The sequence below is a fragment of the Nycticebus coucang genome, chromosome 22 (genome assembly GCF_027406575.1).
Source record: "Nycticebus coucang isolate mNycCou1 chromosome 22, mNycCou1.pri, whole genome shotgun sequence".
Lineage (NCBI taxonomy): Eukaryota > Metazoa > Chordata > Mammalia > Primates > Lorisidae > Nycticebus > Nycticebus coucang.
Genome location: NC_069801.1, coordinates 11,120,834 through 11,142,433, shown reverse-complemented (window position 1 = coordinate 11,142,433; position 21,600 = coordinate 11,120,834). Strand labels below are relative to the sequence as shown.

At 48.1% G+C, this 21,600-nt stretch overlaps 1 protein-coding gene across 6 annotated transcripts in view; it reads right to left on the bottom strand.

Moving 5' to 3' along the window:
- The window catches only part of FHAD1 (forkhead associated phosphopeptide binding domain 1), a 126,317-nt gene that overhangs the window by 28,808 nt on the left and 75,909 nt on the right, over window positions 1-21,600 (bottom strand). For 3 of the 6 annotated variants that reach the window (XM_053575334.1, XM_053575335.1, XM_053575338.1), the window contains 7 exons: window positions 19,498-19,650; window positions 15,607-15,714; window positions 12,146-12,253; window positions 8,079-8,186; window positions 3,635-3,808; window positions 2,477-2,702; window positions 654-726 (listed from right to left, as the gene is read on the bottom strand). In XM_053575334.1, the coding sequence (XP_053431309.1) occupies window positions 654-726; window positions 2,477-2,702; window positions 3,635-3,808; window positions 8,079-8,186; window positions 12,146-12,253; window positions 15,607-15,714; window positions 19,498-19,650 (950 nt within the window). Of the gene's footprint in view, window positions 1-653; window positions 727-2,476; window positions 2,703-3,634; window positions 3,809-8,078; window positions 8,187-12,145; window positions 12,254-15,606; window positions 15,715-15,953; window positions 16,062-19,497; window positions 19,651-21,600 lie in introns of all 6 variants that reach the window. The other 3 variants (XM_053575339.1, XM_053575336.1, XM_053575337.1) reach the window with 3 other exon arrangements.

The window sequence follows — 21,600 nt, the reverse complement described above, 5'->3', positions numbered from 1 at the left end:
CTCAGGCTCCATGAGGTGGGGGTGACCTGCCCGAGTGTTACACAACTAGGAGATGCCGAGTTTTTGTCTGGTGTAGTTTGAATGTTTGTCCCCTCCAAACTTGTGTTGAAACTGAGTTCCCATGTGGCAGTATTGAGAGGTGGGGTGTTTTAGAGGTGATCGGGTCAGGAGGACAATTGGATTGGAATGGATTAATCTGTCCATGGATTCATGGATTCATGAGTTATCATGGGAACGGGACTGGGGGCTTTATAACTGAAGGAGCAGTGAGACCTGAGTTAGCACACTCAACTCTCTTGCCGCGTGATGGCCTGTGACACCCCGGGACTCTGTAGAGTCCCCACCAGCAAAAAGGCCCTTACCAGATGCAGCCCCTTGACCTTGGACTTCTCAGTCTCCGTAACGCTAAGAAATAAGTTCCTTTCCTTATAATTTATGCAGTTTCAGGTATTCTGTTATAATCAACAGAAAACAGACCAAGACAGAATCTGAACATAGACCTACCTGAATCTTTCCATGACTCGCTAAAGGAATCAAGAGATTTAAGCAACATTGAGAAAACCACAGACTCAACTCCTTTTTTCAGGTTCTGGCGATGTAGCCAGAGGGAGGGTTTCTGCTTGTTTGTCAGACACACCCCCGTGGATACTCACATCAAGTGCTCACAGGTTGCCTCTTTGGTTTCGTTTTCTGGGGGGGTTTCTTTTGGCGTTTCCTCCTTTTCAGCTGTATCAGAGGGACATGCAGCTATTATTAGAGCTTCATGCAACAGACTGCTGTTCTCCTTCCTCTCTGCTGATAAACATACCTCTGTCTTTCATGACTTATAAGCCTTCCCTCCACCTGCTAATGAGACTCCCCCATTGCCCCGTGTTCTGTGTCACAGGCTGGGGGCCATCTCCATTATGAGGCTGTGCAAACGTCCCAGCTACTCTATAAGGAAGGGATCACTGAGTCCGTTTCCAGACAAGGAAACGGGCACCAACGTGATGGAACCTGCCTGTGGCCACTCAGCTAAGCTGGTAGAGCCTCAGCCACTGGGTTATCCTGCCTGTCCTCCCTTCTCCTTTCTTCCCAAATAAGAGTCTCTGAGGAATAATCTGTGCTTAGCACCTTCCTGGTACCCCTCAAACCACTGCCTCTGGCTTCCATTCTCACCACTCACTTGTTTATTCATTTAACAAACATTAATGAAATGCCTGCTTAATAGCAGGCACTGGTCTAAGCGTGGGGGTGACACAGATGTAGTAACTCATCAGACCCCAGCTCAAACATCCTCTCTGTGACCCAGACTCTGGGCTAGGAAACTGAGCCCTGCTCTTTGTCCACGGTTCCCTGTTCATCCTGGATCACCTGTTAGGGCGATAATTGTGGTTAACCACAGGGACAATAATTGGCTTGTCCATCACTGAATCCCCAGTGGCTACATGAGATTAGAACATAACAGATGCTCAACTGAGAGTGCTGGATGAATGAGTGAGTGAGGTGAGCCCTGACAGCTAGCTAATCATGGCACAGAACCATGTCTCCTAACCAGGAGGGAGTCTGCCTCTAGGTAAGGTTTGGTGCTGTCTGGAGACATTTTAGTTGTCGAACAGGGGTGGGGATGCTACTGGCATCTGGTGGGAACTGGACACCCTACAACCCCGCAACAGAGCCCTATCCAGAAATCCTGGCCTGTGGTCTCTATGTCCAGAACTTTATCCAAGAGCTTAGCCTTTTTGCAATAGTCTGAATTACCCTGGCCACTTAGGGTGAATATGTGCTCACAACTCCGAGTTCTTTTTTAAGCCTCTTTCAGGTGTATTTTTTAAAAGACAAATCCTGGCTGGTAATGAAAGTGCAAAGGGCTGATGGCAGAGAGAAGCCTATGAAAGGCCCCTGCATGAGATGTTTTCACGTGAAAAAGATGATTGCACTTTATGCCTCTTTTTTTTTTTTTTGTAGAGACAGAGTCTCACTGTACCGCCCTCGGTAGAGTGCTGTGGCGTCACACGGCTCACAGCAACCTCTAACTCTTGGGCTTAAGCGATTCTCTTGCCTCAGCCTCCCGAGCAGCTGGGACTACAGGCGCCCGCCACAACGCCCGGCTATTTTTCTGTTGCAGTTTGGCCGGGGCTGGGTCCGAACCCGCTACCCTCGGCATATGGGGCCGGCGCTCTACTCACTGAGCCACAGGAGCCGCCCCACTTTATGCCTCTTAATGTTCCTAACAGCCCTGGTGGCCCGAGGGTCTTGCTGGCTCACTGGGTCAAAGGACATCCCAAACCATTGTTATTACTTCTGTTCAACCTGGGCCTTGGAGAGCTTCTGATACTGTTGTATAACAAGAACAAAAGGGGGGGGGGTCTCCAGAGAATGAATGAGGTTTTAACTGGGGCACAGCCTTTTCGTACTAATCAACCTCTGGGGACCTGTAGGATAAACAGAACCTGCCTCTAACATTGGGATTTCCTTGGCATCCCTTTAGCCCTACCTGGGTCATTGTCCTTCAGAGTTGCGATCTCTCCTTCTATTTTTTGGTGTTGTTCAGTCAGTTTTTGGAGTCTTTGCTCCAGACTCACAATCGTCAGGGAGTGCTGTTTGATCTGCTCCTTATATTCTGTGATTTCTTCTTCGAATCCGTGTTTCTGTGATTCTCCCTCATCCTGCAGGGAATTTATTGTCTGCTGATGCAGTATCATCCGCTCCTCCATTATGATCTGGGAAGGCAGAGCATGTACACTGTGATCTTGGGAGTGGGCTGTGACAACAGGAACAAGGATACACCTCTGTACATGCTAGGGCTAAACTGGGCACTGCCCCAGGGCCTTTGCATGTGCCCCAGTTCCAACATCACCTCCTCCAAGAGGCCCTCCCTGACCACTTCTTGGGAGCAGCCTGAGACACTTCCTATCCCAGCGTCTGTTTTGTTTTCTCTGAGGCCTCTATCGCCACTGAAAAGGATCTTGTTTCTTTGTTTCTCATGCCCACTAGAACGTAAACTCTACAATGGCAGAGACATGTCTTGTTTACTGCTATGCATCTCGATCCCGATGTTTGATAGATCCTTGTGGAACTGATGAATGAATGACTTTCTAAGAAAAAGTGGCTGAATTTGTATTTCTTAAAGACAAAAACTTACCCACCCCTATGCCATCACATCCCTAAGTGTCCTGGCTCGACATTTGCAGTTTCCTAAGACATCTCCTGTCCTTGGTGCTCCTGTTCCCTGAGCCTTACCAAGACCTGGCATGGTAACTCTCTTTCTAGGGATGCCTTCCTTCCTGCTCCTCTGCCCAGCCCCCACCAACCGTCCAGGTCTACAGCAGTGGCCACCACATGCCAGGCCCAGAGCCCGTCTCTCCAACTCCACACCTTCTCCCAAATGTGCTTTGTGTACTCCTGGCAGATGAGCTCCATTATCTCCTTGCAACACGGAAACCTGATTGTGTTGAGCCTGAGCCAAAGCTTTAAAACATTGTCTTAAAAATCTGTGGAATAGTCATGGGCCGCTAAATTCCAGGGCTCCTCAGTCATTCTCCCTGACCCTGCAAGGATGCTACGTCACTCTTCGAACGCCTCTGTGCACCTTTCATTCTAAACCAGTGCTTCTCAACAGGGGCAACTCTGTCCTTACAAGACATTGACTTACCATTTTTGTCTTGGCAGTTTCCAGTTCAGCTAATGTTTCGTTTAATTTGATGGCGAGGCTCTCTGCTTTCAGACTTTCAGCCGTCTGCATCTTCTGAGTCTCTTCTATCATGGCCAGTGCATCATTTAATTTATTATTTAAAACAGCTTCTTTTTGCCCTTTTAATTCTATTTCCTAGACAAACAGCAAACGTCGAAATAACAGACAATCAGGAATAGATATCTACCCTGGCCTCTCTTCCCTCCTGCCTTCAAGGAGAAAGTAAACTTTATTCTGTAATTATTCTGTTGATCCTTTTTAAGTACAAACTCAACGCCTTCTCTGGAAGGTTCCTTGTGACAGAACTCTTCTGTATAGTCAGCTGAGATCTGAGGCCTGTCTCCTTGTGATTTCTGGTCTTGGAGCTACATCTATCACCTGGAACTCGAACTGACTTAAGTTTTATTTCTCTATAATGAGACAGCCCATTACATATTTGAGGAGGGCTGTCATGTCTCTCTGAATCTCTTCTCCAGAATGAATGTTCTGAGTTCCTTTTCTCCTTGCCTTCAGGATGTGCTACTTTCCTCCAGGGGATGACCCACCTCTGCCCTCCAGGACCTGGCCAGACTGGACTCCAGCTGCTGTGTCCTTGGCACACCTGGGGGCGGGGGTGTGCGTGTGTGTTTCCCTCCCATGAACCTGTTCTTCTGATTCTTGATTGTCAAAATTCTACTCTTCTGAATCCCTCCTCGAATCGTGAGCAGTGGGGGGGCTTCTTGGCAGGCACTGTGCTGGGCATCTTATGAACATTATTTAATCCGGTTTAAAATATATTCTTGTTGTCAGGCACAGTGGCTTATGCCTGTAATCCCAGCAACGTAGTGAGACTCGTCTCTACAGAAAGTAAAAAATCAGCCAGGCATGGTATCATGCACCTGTAATTTCAGCTCCTCAGGAGCCTGGGGAAGAAGGATCACTTCAGCCCAGGAGTTTGAGAGTGCAGTGAGCTATGGTCTTGTCACTGCACGCCAGCCTGGGCAACAGAGCGAGACCCTTTCTCTACAAAAATAAGATAAAATAAAAAATATTCTTGAGACATGGTACTGGGCATTGTTGGTGGTATAAACTCGCATGACCTTTCTGGAGGATCATTTGAGAATGCGTATTGTAAGCCTGAAAATGTTTGTATCCTATGAAAATGTTCATATCCAATTCCACTTCCGGGAATTTATCCTAAGAGGGTAAAGAGTGATGTCCAACCAAGCATCTTTTACACTGGTGAAAGTCGAGAAACCACTCCAGTGCCCGACCACAGGGGAGGGATTAGTACAAACCCAGGTCAGGAAGACAGTTCTATGACACAGAGACATTCTTATAAATATGTTAGATATAAAAAGACTGCTTTCAGCTCGGTGCCTATAGCTCAAGTGGCTAGGGCGCCAGCCACATGCACTGAAGCTGGCAGGTTTGAATCCAGTCCGGTCCCGCCAAACAACAATGACAACTATAACCAAAAAATAGCAGGGCATTGTGGTGGGTGCCTGTAGTTCCAGCTATTTGAGAGGCTAAGACAGGAGAATTGCTTAAGCCCAAGAGTTGGAGGTTGCTGTGAGCTGTGATGCCATCGCACTGTACCCAGGGCGACAGCTTGAGACTCTGTCTCAAAAAAAAAAAAGAAAAAAAAAGACAGCTTTCAAAGCAGGCGCGCATTGTCACAGTATAAATCACTAACTTTGCAATACATCAACACTTAGGCTGTCTATAAGCATGTTCAACATAAAGACACTCTGGAAGGAGTCACATTAAAATGTCACAGCAGCAACACTGTTCAGTGAACTCACAGGTACCCTGTTTCCCCGAAAATAAGACATCCTCAGAAAATAAGACCTACTTACAGGAAAGATAAGACGTCCCCTGAAAATAAGACCTAGCGCATCTTTGGGAGCACACCTTAAAATAAGACACTTATTTTCGGGGAAACAGTAGTATTTTCTTCTGAGTGAGTTTCTGTACTTTGTAGATTTTAGTAACATGACAGGTGTTCCCTTTACAATAAGGAGAAGAAACTGATTTTTTTCTTTTGAGACAGTCTCACTTTGTCACCCCCGGTAGAGTACTGTGGCATCACAGCTCACAGCAACCTCAAATGCTTGGGCTCAAGAGATTCTCTTGCCTCAGCCTCCCAAGTACCTGGGACTACAGGCGCTCACCACAACCCCCAGCTATTTTTAGAGATGAGGTCTTGCTCTTGCTCAGGCTGGTCTCAAACCTATGTACAAGCTCAGGCAATCTACCTGCCTCAGCCTTCCGGAGTGCTAGGATTATAGGCCAGAGACTCTGCGCCTGGCAAACTGATTTTTTTTTTTTTTTGCAGTTTTTGGCCGGGGCCGGGTTTGAACCCTCCACCTCCGGTATATAGGGTTGGCGCCCCACTCCTTTGAGCCACAGGTGCTGCCCCCAAACTGATTTTTTTTTTTTAAATAAAATACAAATACTATTTTCATCATGTTACCTGTACAAATCTCACCTGGGAGTTGCTCCCTTTCTTTGTACAGCTGCTAAATTCCATCTGATTTTTTTTTAGGGTCTTAACGTCACTGTTGTTATTGAGAAATTCCGATGAGGATGACACACAGGCCTGGCCTGAGGACATGCTTACTGGGGACAAAGGGCAGGCTCTGCTAGTGTAGCCTGTCAGTACAGCTCAGCCACACACTCCAGGTGACAAACTGAAATTGTCTCTTTGAAGGGCCACAAAGCCTCCCTGCCTTAGGGCAGAACACGTAGCCTGGAATCTTTGCTCTTTGCCGGCCACTCAGCAGCTTGTCCAAAGATCAGAGAACAAAGTTCACTATTCCCATGGGTCTGAAATCTCTTTTCTTCTCTCTTTTCTCCTTTTCTATTTATTATAACTGCTAGAGTAAAACTTGTGACCCATTCATGGATTTCATGATGCACATTTTTTTTTTGCATTAGTCTCATTCCTGATCCATTTTCTGTCCCAATTTATCTATTTTTAAATTTTTTCATTTCTCCTTTCTACCTACCCCTAAGTGATATATTTCAGGGAAGATCCAGGGCATTTCATTTGGGGAAAGAAGGCTGATTGGTAACAGATTGTGGCTCTCGGGCTCTCTTGCAGCCTGGAGCAGCAGCGTGCTCTGTGAGTAGGACAGCCCTAAACTGACAAGTTTTGTATCACTTCACTGGATTCTAATCTGCCTTCTTTGGACATATGCCAGTTAGTCAAGGTCTCTCTTAAAAAGTGGTGCCCAGGACTGATGTGCAATCCACCGGGGGGGGGGGGGGGGGGCTCCAGACACTATTTTTCCTAGAGCAGTGTTCTTTTAAAGAGCATTACTCGGGCTGCTTGTTAAACTTGAAGGTCTCTGAGTCCACGCTAGGAGGTCAGACTCTCTGAGGGGAGGCCCAAGAAACAGGCATTTAAAATAAGTTCCCCAGAGATTCTAATGCGTGCTAATGTTTGGAAATCTTTCTTTGAAGAAAATGATCCAAGATTGAGATAAATAGAATAGTGCCAGATGTGTTTGTCCCCTGCTTTGCCTTGAGATATTGGTCATTTTGTGTGTGTGTGAGTGGTAGGTGTGTGTGTGTGTGTGTGTGTTCCTTGTTCTGCTGGGACCCAGGAGGAGTGAATTATATCTTGCTGCTTGTGAGCTACCTAAGACAGGGTCATGTACAAAATCCACCTCTATTTTTTTTTTTTTTTTTTGAGACAGAGTCTCAAGCTGTTGCCCTAAGCAACTTTCAATTCTTGGGCTCAAGTGATCCTCTTGGCTCAGTTTTTTTTTTCCTATTTTTAGTAGAGACGGGGGGTGGGGGGTGGTGGTGTCTTGCTTTTGCTCAGGCTGGTCTCGAACTCATGAGCTCAAGCAATCTACCTGCCTCAGCCTCCCAGAGTGCTAGGATTATAGGAATGAACCACTGTGCCCGGCCCATTCGCCTCTATTCTAACTGCTTCTATGACTCCTGGTTATAATAGCAAATGCATTTAGGTTAAGAAGGTGATGCTAATTATGATAAGTTCTGGTAGGGAAAATGACATCAAAGTGATCAGAAATCGAGGGGTCTCTGCTCTGGTATCTCCATAGGTGCACAGTAGAAAGAGTTCAGGAGTCAGACAGTCCTGGGCTTGGAGCCTGTCCTTTGACAGCTGAGCCCAGAGCTCGTGATGCTGCCCCACGCGGCCAACACACCCTGCATCGCTGAGTGCCAGGTACCTTCCCAAGTGTGCTGTGTGTACACTAGCAGTCGTCCTCACGTGAACTCAGAGACGGACCTGTGGGTATCATCTATATATCCTAAGTGGGGAAACCAAGGCACAGAGATGGTAAGTAACCTTCCAGAGAGGGGAGGTGGGATTTGAACACAGAGCCGGCCCTGGAGCCCTGCCCTGTGCCGCGCTGGCCCTTCTCGTCTTTGCTGCCCTGAGGCTCGGTACCTCTCTCTGCTTGGTTAATCGATTCTCCAGGTCTTGCACCTTCTTCTTTTCCTTCTCAATGGCCTCCTTCGCTTTCTGTTTCTCATAGGCGATGCTGTTCTCTGAGATCTGGAAGTCAATGACAGGTGGCTGGAGGGCTTGCACCCTCATGGGGAAAGGACACTGCAAAGTGGGGCCAAGACGAGTCATCGCTGGGACCACTGAGTCAGGGGGTGGGCACGAGGGCTCAGGGAGGGAGGCGCCCACGGGGGAGAGGGGAAGGGGCTGGGCACACCCATGACGGTGGGAACCTGGAAGCCACCTGGTCACGTGCATAAAGGAGGAAGTGAGTCATCAGTCAGGATTTCCGGGGTGTTCAAGAAGTGACATGCTGTTGAGTGTTCAGGTCACTTCCTTTGGTGCTGGGCCACCGAATAAACTGGCATGTGTTGGCACCGAGGCAGGCCCTTGTGGGAAGTACCTGTTTTTTTTTTTTTTTGAGACAGAGTCTCAAGCTATCACCCTGCTTAGAGTGCTGTGGCATCACAGCTCATAGCAATCTCAAACTCCTGGGCTTAAGCGATTCTCTTGCCCCAGCCTCCCAAGTAGCTGGGACTACGGGTGCCCGCCACAACGCCTGGCTATTTTTTTTATTGTTGTTGCAGTTGTCATTGTTGTTTTAGTTGGCCCAGGCTGGGTTTGAACCTGCCACCTTGGTGTATGTGGCTGGCACCCTGACAACTGAGCTATGGGAGCTTCCAAGTACCTGGCTTTTTGGGAGATGGGGCATGAGAGATGTGTTGGGAAGGTTCCTCCTATCCTAGCCTGCCCAGTGCCTTGGCTTCAAAGAGGGACATAACCAGCCTCTTCCTGTCTACTAAGGTGTGTTGTCCTATCCAGGACAGTTTGGAGTTGAGGACATATACCCTATAGGTCTGGTGATGGAACCAGAGACCTGGTCTCACCCGCTGAGAAATAAACAGCCAGAGTGGGGTTGACACACTCCACCTACAACAGTTTACTCTTTTTTCTTTTTTGTTTTGTGAGACAGAGCCTCCAGCTGTTGCCCTGGGTAGGGTGCCATGGCACCACAGCTCACAGCAACCTCCAACTCCTGGGCTTAAGTGATTCTCCTGCCTCTGCCCCCCAAGTAGCTGGGACCACAGGCGCCCACCACAATGCCCAGCTATTTTTTGGTTGCAGCCGTCATTGTTGTTTGGCGGGCCCGGCCTGGATTCACACTCGCCAGCTCAGGTGTATGTGGCTGGCGCCTTAGCCACTTGAGCCACAGGCACCAAGCCAACAGTTTACTCTTGAAATGACGCCCCCACACCAATGTGAAGTTCCCAAGAGGAGTATTTTAAATATACGCATCTATGTGCAGACAAAAGATGGAGAGAGAGGTACTGAAATGTAAATGGTGGTTATTTTGGGGGAACTGAGATTATGGCAATTTATATTTTCTTCTTTTCGGGGGTTTGTATCTGCTAAATTTTCTTTAGTGAATGAGCCTTATTGGCAAAAAGAAAAACAACTGAAAACTGTCATGGGGCACGATGTGCTAGGAGATGGGAGGTTTCTGATCTGAGGGGCAGAATGAGACTTTGGAGATTTGCACAGCCGGGGAGAAAAGACGTTCCTGATGTATCTGATATGTTTTCATATCGAGTACACAGTGCCCCTCCCGGCCCCAGCACAGCGTGCTCCCTGTCCCTCCCCCACCATTTCCCTGTGTTTTTTTCCACTGCCAAGTCTTTGCCTGAGATAGTCCAGACTCCACCCTGCAGGTTCAAGTCCTGCCTGTTGTAGGAGATCACCAACCCCCTTTGGTATGCCCCGCAGCCAGGGCACTGCTCAGCCATTGCAAATGAAAACAGAACCCAATCTGTCAGGCCCCCAGACAGCATGTGTCCTTCATCCTCGGTTTGCCGGCAGGGAAATGGGGGCTGTCACTGAGGCAGGACGAGGGCAAATGACCTTCCAAGGTCATGCCACCAGGAAGTGGTGGTGCAGGAGCATGGATGCCTATGCCCCTGCCCTGACTACTCCCTGCTCCCAGTCTCCAGGCCCTGTATTTCCCAACCTCCTGATTCAAACCCCAGACCCTGGAGGTGGAGACATGTTTTTTTGTTCTTTCTTTTGTAGTTTTTTGGCCGGGGCTGGGTTTGAACCCACCAACCTTGGCATATGGGGCTGGTGCCCTAGTCCTTGAGCCACAGGTGCTGCCCATGGGAGACATGTTTATATGTTCATACTTGGCTTGGCACAGAGCCTGCCACACTGGTAGGGGCCTGTCTTCAAGACTCCACCCCTGGTCTATATGTATAAGGGATGGTCTGGGGGCCAGAGTTTGGGTCCTAGAGGCTTGCTCCATGTCTGTGGTCCTGCATCCCACCTGGACTCTGACCGTGCTTCCTTCCTGGGTTTGGCATAGTCCCTCCGCCATGGTCTTTGCTTAATTAAGGCTGCCCACCTCGCTGCACCCCTGAACTCCTCACCGCACCTGGACTCTGACCTCACTGGGGCAGAGGCTTCCAAAGCATGAACGCATTGACTCCTCCATCAAACCTCTAGGGTGGTTCTGCCTCTACCCCTGTGTTATAGCTGAGGGCACGGAGCGGGCAAGGGCTTGTTAGGGCAGAGCTAACGTAAGAGGATGGTTTTGCAGTGCCTTCTGGAAGGTTCTGGAGGCTGTGGCCTGCTTTCCCTTTCAGAGCTGGGATCTGAGCTCAGAAGGGGCACTTTTAGCCCACCGTGCTCTGGGGCTCTTTCCCACCTTGCCCGCCCCGTGTGTCCTCCTTCCCCTGTCCCCTCTCAGCTTCATTCTTCATACATACCTGTGCCCCACTATTCAGGTCCTGCCTCTCGAGTCTGAGCCACTTTACCCAGTGGCCCTCTCTGCCCCCAGGCTCCTTACCCCCTCCAGGTTTCACTCAGTGTCACCCCCTCTGAGAGGCCCTCCCTGACTGCAGGCCACTCTCTAACCCAGCATCCCCCCATTTTTCTCTTCCCCTTTGCACCTGTGGCTTGGAGCCATTTCTGTGTTTGAGTGTCTGTCTCTCCCTAGTTAGGACGAAAGCTCTGGGAAGCCTCGCCTTGGTCTGCCTAGCTCACCCGCTGGCACACAGTGGGCCCTCAGTGAGTATTTGTGGATGACCACAACTGAATCAAACAATTCACTAGGTCATCAGCTCTGTTTCTGGATGTTCTACGAGGGCTGGCACATACGTGCTTGAGCCACCACCATCCCCGGAGCCACACTCACAGAGCTCCAGGGACGGATGCCATTTTGGGTCACTGAGTGATGGCTTTATGGCCCCCAGGCTCCTAATTTTAGGGCATGACCTGGACGTTCAGGCTGACCTGAGGGCTGGCCTTTCACGCTGCCCCGAGCAGGAGTGTCTGGTGCCTGACCCCCGGGTTGATGGGTGGGTATGTGGATGTGGGCGCCCCTAGCTCTGCCCTGGCACTTGGACACCCCTCCTCACTTTCCCCACATCATCCCGCCTCCGAGTGCACATCTCATCTACCCCCACAGGCCGGGATCCTCAGCACTCATGTGACATGACCCCACTGTGTTCTGCCTGTCACTGTGCAGTTTGTGTCTCTTGCTCCTTGGCCAGTGCAGGGAGGCCTGCTCGCGTCTACCACACCAGGATGCAGGGGCCAGGAGGGGAGCTTTCTCCTGAGGCCATGCTAGGTGTGGCATCAGTCCCTGGGAGGAGGATGCTGGCTGAAGGCCCCACCCAGAATATGACCCGGGGTCCTGGAGGGCATCCCTCCTCCCCAGGGAGTTGAGCCACGGAGCTCAGGTCCCTCCCTGAGCACTTCCCTGCACTTCATAACCCAATGAGGCAGGGACTGTTATCATTCCCATTTTACATGTGGAGACACTGGGAGACAGGAGGTCAGGTCTGCCCAGGGTCACACAGGCAGGAAGTGGCAGAGAGACACTGGCCACTCCAAACGGAGGTGCTGCTGCAGCCCCTGCAGCTCTCCCACCAGACTCTCTTGGGGCACATCTGGTTTTGCAGTGCCTTCTGGAAGGTTCTGGAGGCTGTGGCCTGCTTTCCCTCCGCTGCTCATACCTCCTTCTGTTGGGTTAAGTGGTTCTCCAAGTCCTGCACTTTCCTCTTTTCCGACTCCAGGGCTTCCTTTGCTTTTCTTTTCTCATGGCTCATGCTGCTCTCCCAAACCTGCAAGTCAATGTGGCCTTGGTCGCCTGCACATTTAGGGGGGGAAACTGCTAATAGTGACGATGATAATAAGGATAACAGCCAACATGTCAGGGACATGTAAGATTAGCTCACATCGCAAAGTCCCAAAGCTGCAGATGCTGGCGCAGATGGGGAGAGAGGGGAACCCTTTTACACTGCTGGTGGGACTGCAAACTAACACAGCCTCTTTGGAAAGAAGTATGGAGAATCCTCAAAGATCTCAAATTAGACCTCCCATTGGATCCTGTAATCCCATTACTAGCCATCTACTCAGAAGAAAAAAAAATCATCTTATCATAAGGACATTTGCACTAGATTGTTTATCACAGCTCAATTTACAATCGCCAAGATACGGAAACAACCTAAATGCCCACCAACCCGGGAATGGATTAACAAATTGTGGTGCATGCTCACCATGAAATACTATTCACCTATAAAAAAAGATGGTGAATTCACATCTTGGATAATATCTTGGATGGAACCAAGCACATTCTTCTTAGTAAAGTATCACAAGAATAGAAAAGCAAGTATCTAGAGTCCTCTATACTAATATGAAGCCAGCAGGCGATCTGATACACACCCACATAGGAGAAAAACTCATTTCATTTCGGGTTGGGAGGAGAGGTAATGGGGGGGAGGGCAGGGGGGGGTTTTCAGTGAATGGCACGGATGCGGGTGTTTGGCACACCGTTTGTCTGCAGGATGTAACTACAAGAGGGACCTTACTTAACAAAAGCAAATATTTTGACTTGGTGTTTGTACCCTCATATTAACCTAAAAAAAATTTACTTTAAACAAATTTTAAAAAATAAATAAAATGTTGGGGGCAGCTATACCCCTGGCCAGCCTTTTACTATCACAGTGACAACCCTGTAAGAGACGTGCTGTGAACAGCCCCATTTTACAGATGAAAAAACTGAGGAACTAGAAGTCAGTGAGGGCCCAAGGCCATGCTGTTTGTCATTGGAGAGGACAGAATCTGAACCTGGCTCAGGAGAAAAGGCACACAGAAGCCCTTGGCAGGGGTGAGCAGAGGAAGCGGGCTTCTTGTCACTGGCCCAGGCAGAAGAGTCTCATTAATAATGAAATTTCTCATTACTGAAATAAATCTCTTAAAGAGAATCAAGTTTCAAGAGGAGGACAGTATACTGAATTATTGAGCGGCAATGTGCCAACTTTCAGAAGAGAGAGGGAGGGAGCCTTGTAAGAAGTGCTCGGGTAGAATGCAGGGAAAGGGAAGAAAGCCTGCTTAGTATTTGGAGCCTGTCAGAAAGGAATGTTGTCTAGGAAGTTACTTGTTGAAAAGCCACTCGGCTAAATGGCTAAGGCAAATCACCAAAGGAAATTAATTGCTGGCCTGTTTCTAGTCACTGCAAGAAGGGGCGCCTCGACGTCTGAATGGCTTGTCTTTTAGACACCAGTTCCAAATACTGAGTTCCAGGTATTTGGAACTCGGAACAGAGTTGCCATTACGACCGATGGTTGGGGCCCCCTGATCAGCCGGCCAAAAGTATTTAATCCATAATATGGCAGAGTTACTGTATATTTTACAGTGAAAAGTAGTTTTCAAAACTACAACACTGCTGTTGTAGATCTAATAAAAAGAAAAGAATCAAAATACCATTTGAGTTTGGATGAGGTCTGTGGCTGGGGCTGCTCTGTCTGACTCCCCTGATGGGCAACCACAGATAGGTTCTGCCAGAAGTGAGCTGACATTTTCATAGACCTGGGGGGACCATCTGCGGCTCCTCTCCACAATGAAGCTTAAATCTCTCTCCTGAAGTCCCCCATGACCTCGAGATCTCTAAGTTCAGCAGCCTTTCCCCAGCCTCACCCTATTGACCTCTTGGTGGCATCCGACTCAAGTGACTCCTCAAAGGCCCTCCTCCTCCTCCTCGCCCTGGAGAAATAACTCAGGGGTTAACTCAGTGACACTGTTTACAGATCAGATTACACAGGCTTGGCCTGGCAGCCTCCTCATTTCTCCTGCCTTGGTGAGAGGGTAAGGATTTTACTCTGAGGAGTGAGGGATGGTAGAAAACAAGTGGCCCTAGCAGAAAGAGAGGTGGAAGTGGCAGGAGGGACAATGACAACAGTTACTGTTTATTCAGCCGTAATTCTGGGCCAGACACTTCATTATAAGTTACATCCCACCCTCACAGCCTTTCAAGAAGTGATAGGTCTGTCACAGCCAGAAAGGAGCCCACGCAGGATTCAAACGTGTATCTCATCTGGTGGCAAAACTTACCCTTCTCTGTTTTGTCTCAGGATCGAGGGATTAATGAAAGTCTGTGTGAAAAAAGGCTTGGGGACTGGAGGGAGTGGGGGGGTCCATAATCTAAACCTGAATCAGTAACGAAATAGAGATTTCCCCAAAGTTACTTTGGGCCTATTAGCAGAAGTATCTTCAACAAGGCAGGGGAGAGGCCTACGTCAGGCTGCTGAGAACAGTTTTTGGTTCCAGTTATCATACTTTGGGAAGAAAATGGGTGATGGGTTGCAAACTCAAATACCTATAAGGGCCAGGCAGAGACCAAAAATGAAGTGGGCAATAGGGAATGGTGGGGACTGTGGCAAACTTCCTCGACTTGGTTAGACTTCAGTCCATTTTTGCCAAGTAGAAATGAGGGCCAGATTTTTGACTTTTCAAGAGAAGATGGAAATCAGGATTTTTAAGTAAATGCTATGAATTCCAAATAAAACACTTTAGGGCCAAACATAACATGTCTGCAGGCCCTTTGTAGTCGATGAGCTACCAATCTGTGACTTGTGCAGAGTAAAGCAGGCCAGACAGAGGAGGGGACCAGAGCCAAGCTCCAGCCCTGTGAGGCAGAGGAGAAACAAGGGCATCTGGGTCTGGGGGGAAAAGGTCCCTCTAGTTTCAAACCTTTAAATTCTTGCATGGAAGAAGCCTGGGTGGATGGAAGAGTGACACCCTTTAGGAACAAAAGAGTTTGACCCAACTCAACCTGAAGGAAAAACTTTCTGCCAGCCTGAGGCATCAACATTGGGATGGGCTGCCCGGGGCTGGAGCTGGAGGCTGGATGATTTTAGGGAGTCAGTGGAAGACTAGCTCCAACCTGTCCTATCTACGCCTGTGTTTTATGCTGTTTACAATTTTTACCAACTGGCGGTCAAGGCTACGACTGCAGGGCTCTCTCCTTAAGCCCCCAGTACTTCCCAAAGTAGCTGAGCCTGCCCAAGGACAAATTACTCCAGGAACACTCCACTCTGCTAGCCTCATCCTCTGTGGTTCTGAACTTACTTCCACAAGGCCCTGAAGCTGGATGGGGGCTCCAGCTGCCTGTATCCTCCCACCTCGGGGTGCGTACCTCCTTCTGGAAGGCTAGGCGGCTCTCCAGCTGTTGGGCTCTCGTCTGCTCTTCCTCTAACACTCTCTTCACCTTGTCTTTCTCTTGAGTGATGCTTTCCTCCAAGGCCTGAAAGTCAACGATGATGGCTGTTTCAGAGACATGGTTACCTACCGTGGCGGGGAGGAATGTGGACTCTGCTGGGAGTGTGTGGGTTAGCCTGCCTTGCCGCTGCCCTGGGGAGACTGCAGGCAGCACCAGCCCCGGAGCTTAGAGCATGGGCTCTGGAGCCAGCGCTGGGTAGATCTTTCCTAGCTTCAGGGCCTTGATTCGGGCTGGAGCCAACTCTGTACCCCCAAGCTGCATACCTCCTTCTGGCGGGCTAGGCGGTTCTCCAGCTCTTGGGTTCTCATCTGCTCTCCCTGTAACGCTGCCTTTGCTCTGTTTCTCTCTTGAGTAACGCATTCCTCCAAGCCCTTAAAGGCAATGGCTGCTGTTTAGTAGATGTGGTTACCATGGCAGGAATGTGGACTCTGCCAGGCATACCACACCCACTGGGTAGACTCTAGGCAGCACGGCCTGGGAGCTCAGAGCCTGGGCTTTGGAGTTGGCAGCCCCAGATTAGAGCCCTGGATCAATCCTTCCTAGCTTCAGAGCCCTGGGTAAGCAAGAAGCTAAAAAGCCTCAGTTTCCCTGTCTGTACAATGGGGACAGTTATGTATTGGAATGAATGACAACCATTTATTTCCTACTTTGCAGAGGAAGAAACAGGCTTAGATTAAGAAATCCATCTGATTTACTAAAATCACCTAAGCAGGAATTTGAACCCTAGCCCATTTAATTTTAAAGCTTGTGTTTTAAACCAGGGGTTAGCCTTTACACCAAATCTGGCCCACTGCCTGCTTTTTGTAAATAAAGTTTTATTGGAACACTCCATACCTATTGTTTGTGCATTGCCTATGGCTGCACTTGCACAAGAACAGCAGGACTGGGTAGTCACAACAGAGACAGTATGGCCCTCAAAACTGAAAATATTTACTGTTGGGCTTTCATGGGAAGTGTTTGCTAACCTCCGATCTAAAGCATCGGTGCATACACAGATGAAGTGGCTGCTATTAATAATGTGCAATAAAAAATAATGCTAGATTGAGAAAGGAATTTAGTTTTTTGTAACAATCAAAGTCATCAAACACATCAGGCAGGAATCATGAAAGGAGGCTAATTAATGAACTTGGACATGCGTATTTTTAGAAAGGGTGGGGTGAGTAGGGCCAGATGGTACCTGGCACTAAGTCCCAGAAGTTACTTGCAGAGGAGGCCCCATGGTGACACTCATCAATACAAGTGTCTGAGTATGGGTGACCCCTGAGTGTCACAGTCTGTCTGGCAGGGACCTGACGTTGCTTCCTCCCTCTGCAGGGGGGGTGGGGTGAGGTGCACTGTGGCTTGTGTGTTTAAAAGGGGGCTTGAAACCAGCTATTGAAACCCTCTGCAAGAACCAACATCATCCACAGGCTCCGGCAAGTCCAGGCCTGCGTCCAACGCCATGTTAGGCGTGGTGTGGCTGAAATACCAGACCCAGACAGTGGAGAAAGTCAGTCCAAGATTAAAAAAAAGAAAACAAGTCACCTGGAAAGCCAGTGCTAAAGGGAGAAGCTAATCAGAAGGGACAGAGGAGGCTGGGCATGGTGGCACACGCCTATAATCCTAGCACTCTGGGAGGCCAAGGCAGGTGGATTGCTTGAGCTCAGGAGTGCGAGACCAGCTTGAGCAAGAGTGAGACCCCCGTCTCTACTAAAAATAGAACATTTAGCTGAGCATGATGGCAGGTGCCTGTAATCCCAGCTACTTGGGAGGCTGAGGCAGGAGACTCGCCTGAACCCAGGAGTTTGAGGTTGCTGTGAGCTATGACACCACATTTTACCCTGAGTGATAGAGTGAGACTGTCTCAAAAAAAAAAAAAAAAAAAAGCGTTGGGGTGGGGGGACGGGGACAGAGGACATAGATGGTATGTTTTGTGAAGATTCTGAAGCTATCTAAGGTTCTTTCTGGTAAAGGTGCTGGTTTTTCTATTTCTAAGTGATCTTCAGAATGTCCCTGCCTTGATTTATGGCTATCATTAATATTTTGCAAATCGTATGTGATTTTGGTGAGATGGCTCTTCCTTTTTAATCTTTCATGTCATGAAAGGCAGAAAGGCAGAGAAAAGAGGCAAAGAGAAGAGGAAGGAGTTGGAGAGAGATGTTTTGAGGTAACCAGACGCCAAATTGGGGATGGAAGTGGAAGTTTGGAGGGGTTTGGAGAGCAGGTATGTGTGACAGCCGCACCGTCTAAGTTGGGAGTCACCTCATGGAGTCAGGAAAAGACAAAGAGGCAGGTCCAGTCCTCCTCGGGGAAGGAAAGGAGGTGCCGGGGAGGAGTTGGGGTCCAGTGGATCTGGGGCTGCTGTCTTGAAGCGGGTGGGAGGAGGCGGCGCCACATGGATGACGTCCCACGTCCACCCGTGACAGTGGTTCTCAGCTACGGCTCCACATTAAAGTCACGCGGAGTGTTTACAAATCTCAGAGCATGGGTCACGCCTTCACCCCGGTTAGATCAGAACCAGGGGTGGAGGATAGGTGCAGGACATTAGTATTCTTTAATCTTCTAAATGACAAACATATAGCCAAAGTCATGAACCCCTGACCTAGGATGGTGGCAATGAAGGTATTAAAAGTCAGGACGGGTCCCTGAATTTCAGGGGTCTAACTCTACACCATGATGGGAGCCATCTTATTAAATGTGGCTTCCTGGTCCTCTCCAGAGATTCTGATTCAAGAGGTCTAGGGTGGGGAACCAAGAATCTGTGTTTTTAGCAAATCATCCGAACGGGGCCAACTGAGGAGTCTTTTCCACATTTCCTTACCCGTTGTTTATTTTTCAGGGGACAAAGTTTTGGACAAAATTTTCTTAAAAATACAATTGCTTATCAGGTAACTTTGAGAAAACCTTCCTCTAAGACTTTGCTTTCAGGGAATGTGGGTCTGTAAACTGGCAGCACCTGTACCATCTGGGAGCTTGTTAGAAATTCAGCACCAGCCCAGACCGGCTGAGTCAGAATCTGCATCTTAACCATATCCCCAGATGACTCATGGGCACCTTGGAGTTTGAGAAATGCTGCTGGAAGGTACCTTACAATTGGCCTGGTTTCTAGAAGATGAAGTAGTCATTTTGGCTATGTGTCTTCCCTGTTATGTATGGAGAGAAAGTAAAAGACTGAAATTTGTAATCTGAAATCTTGCACTCACTTCAAAACAGTTTGCCATTTATAAACCAAGATCTGCAGCAATGACTCAGATTTATAAAATTGATCTCATTAATAAACAGACAAATAAAGAACCAGTTCCTGAAATTTCAATAATCTTGCCTTTTCCTGCTGGTTTTCTTGTGAGTTTTTAGAATCCAAGGTTCATGTTAAATCCTCCCAAATGGTTCACCTTGTTTATTTTTATTTTTAATTTTTTTTTTTTTTTTTGAGGCAGAGTCTCACTATGATGACCTGGGTAGAGTGCCGTGGCATCACAGCTCACAGCAACCTCTAACTCTTGGGCTTAAGTGGATTCTCTTGCCTCTGCCTCCTGAGTAGCTGGGACTACAGGTGCCCACCACAACACACGGCTATTTTTCTTTTGTTGCAATTGTCATTGTTGTTCAGCTGGCCTGGGCTGGGTTCGAACCCACCAGGCTTGGTACATGTGGCTGGCACCGTAATCACTGTGCTACCAGCATTGAGCTGGTTCACCCTGTCTAATTCATTCAGCTCCATAGTTCCAAACAAGGAGCTGCTGAGATTTCTTCACTTAAGCACGTGCCCTCCATTCCCCACAGAAAAGGCCATTTCATCAGTAAAGTCAAAGTCAGGGACCACCTTACCTCCTTCTCTTCCAACAGCCGCCTGATTCTGGCTTTGAGCCTCTCCTCTTGCTCCAGCCTCTCCTCATTCAGCTTCATCTTTTCTGCCACATGCTCCTGCAGTTTCTCTTGCAGCAAAGACTGCTGAGTTTCCTGAGAAGTTTGGAACTTGATCTGAAATGAGAAAAAGGAACCTGAGCCAGATGTCGTGGCTCACTCCTGTAATCCTAGCACTCTGGGGGTGATCGCTTGAGCTCAGGAGTTCGAGACCAGCCTAAGCAAGAGGGAAACCCCCTCCCTACTAAAAATAGAAAAATTAGCAGAGTATCATGGTGGGTGTCTGTAGTCCCAGCTACTCGGGAGGCTGAGGCAGAGGATTGCTTGAGCCCAAGAGTTTGAGGTTTCTGTGAGCTACAATGACGCCACGGCACTCTACCCAGGGTGACAGAGTGAGACTCTTGTCTCAAAAAAAAAAAAAAAAAAAGAGAAAAGAAAAAGGAAACTGACGTGGATGGGCGCCTGGCTAAGGAGTCTTTTCCACATTTCTTTACTGATAGTTTACTTTTCAGGGGACAAAAGTTTGCATGAAACTTTCTTTCCTTTTTAAAAACCTTTATAAAACCCGAGACAAACTACACAGCCTAATTATAGTTAAGGAAGCAGTAAAATATAGTGGTGAAGGATTCATATTCTGGATCTAGATAGAATCCCAGTTATAGTTATTTCTAGATGCTTCTTCATTTAGAAAACGAGGTGAATAATAGTATCCACCTTCTAAAATTGTAAGGATTGAGATAATGATGATGAAAAGCTTTTAGCCAGTGCTTAGCACATAGTAGGTGCTCAGTGAATGGAGGCTCAGATTATTAGTTATTTTATCTGCTGGGTGTGAGAGAAATAGCAGTGAGCTAGGAGCCGGGAGACCTGAGTGTCTTGAGTTTTTTTTTTTTTTTTTTTTTTTGTCAATTAACTATATGACACTGAACTGGTCACCAACCTCTCTGGGTTTTGATGTCCATATCTGAAAAACCTGCAGAATGGACTAGACCAGGGGTTGACAAATATCGTCTATATTCCAAATATGGCTTTGCCTCTTTTTGTAAATAAAGCTTTATTGGAACAGAGTCATGCTTATCATGGTTTACGTATGGTCTATGGCTGCTTTTGTTCTACCATAGCAGAGTTGAGCAGGTGTGAATACAGTGTGTGAAGCCTAAATTGTGAGGTTGGACAATTAAGTTCTTGAACTCATGGCAGAAAACGTGCTGAATATCACCAGATGGCCAAGGGGAGGACTTTGAAGGTGATTGTAGTGATATTCAGCAATGAGGCATGTAGCACTTTTTCTAGGATCAGTTTGTGAACTTAATTGTCTGACCGCGTATTTTTTTTTTTTTTTGCGGTTTTTGGCCGGGGCCGGATATGAACCCACCACCTCTGGTATATGGGGCCGGTGCCCTACTCCTTGAGCCACAGGCGCCACCCCCGACCTCGTATTTATAGAAATTTTCCACTTCTTGGAGACTCAGATATGTGTGGTTGATTGGCACGGTGGTCCTGATTCTTCACCCTCCTTCTAACCAGGTCTACTGCTGTGTAATTTGCAGTACTCACCCATACCCTGCTCCCTCCCCCTGGACTCAGCTACAACTTGCTCTGGCCAATGGAATGTCAGCAGCCATAACACAAGCGGAGGATTGGACAGCACTGTGTGACTGGGCCTGTCTTCTCTTACAGCTCTACAGTCTCCATGAGAACACACCCAGCCTTGCTCACTGGAGGATGAGAGACATTTGGGGCAGAGTCGAGTCGCTTCAGGGGAGGCCAGCCTAGAGTAGCCAAAGTCCAGCCAATACCCAGACAGGTAAGCAAGTCCATCCAAGTTCAGCAGAACCGCCATGTTGCTGACCTCACACATGTGAACAGTGAATAGTAATTGTCGAATGCCACTAAACTTTTGTGGATGTTTATCATACAGCATTATTAGGGCAATATCTACCTGAAGATAAAATGTCTAAAGATCATTTGCCTTTAGAATAGTTCTTTTGTTGACTCTACTGCCTGTATTGTGAATGGCTATATTTTATCCATTGCATTTAATAAACACGATTTTCAAGATCTGAA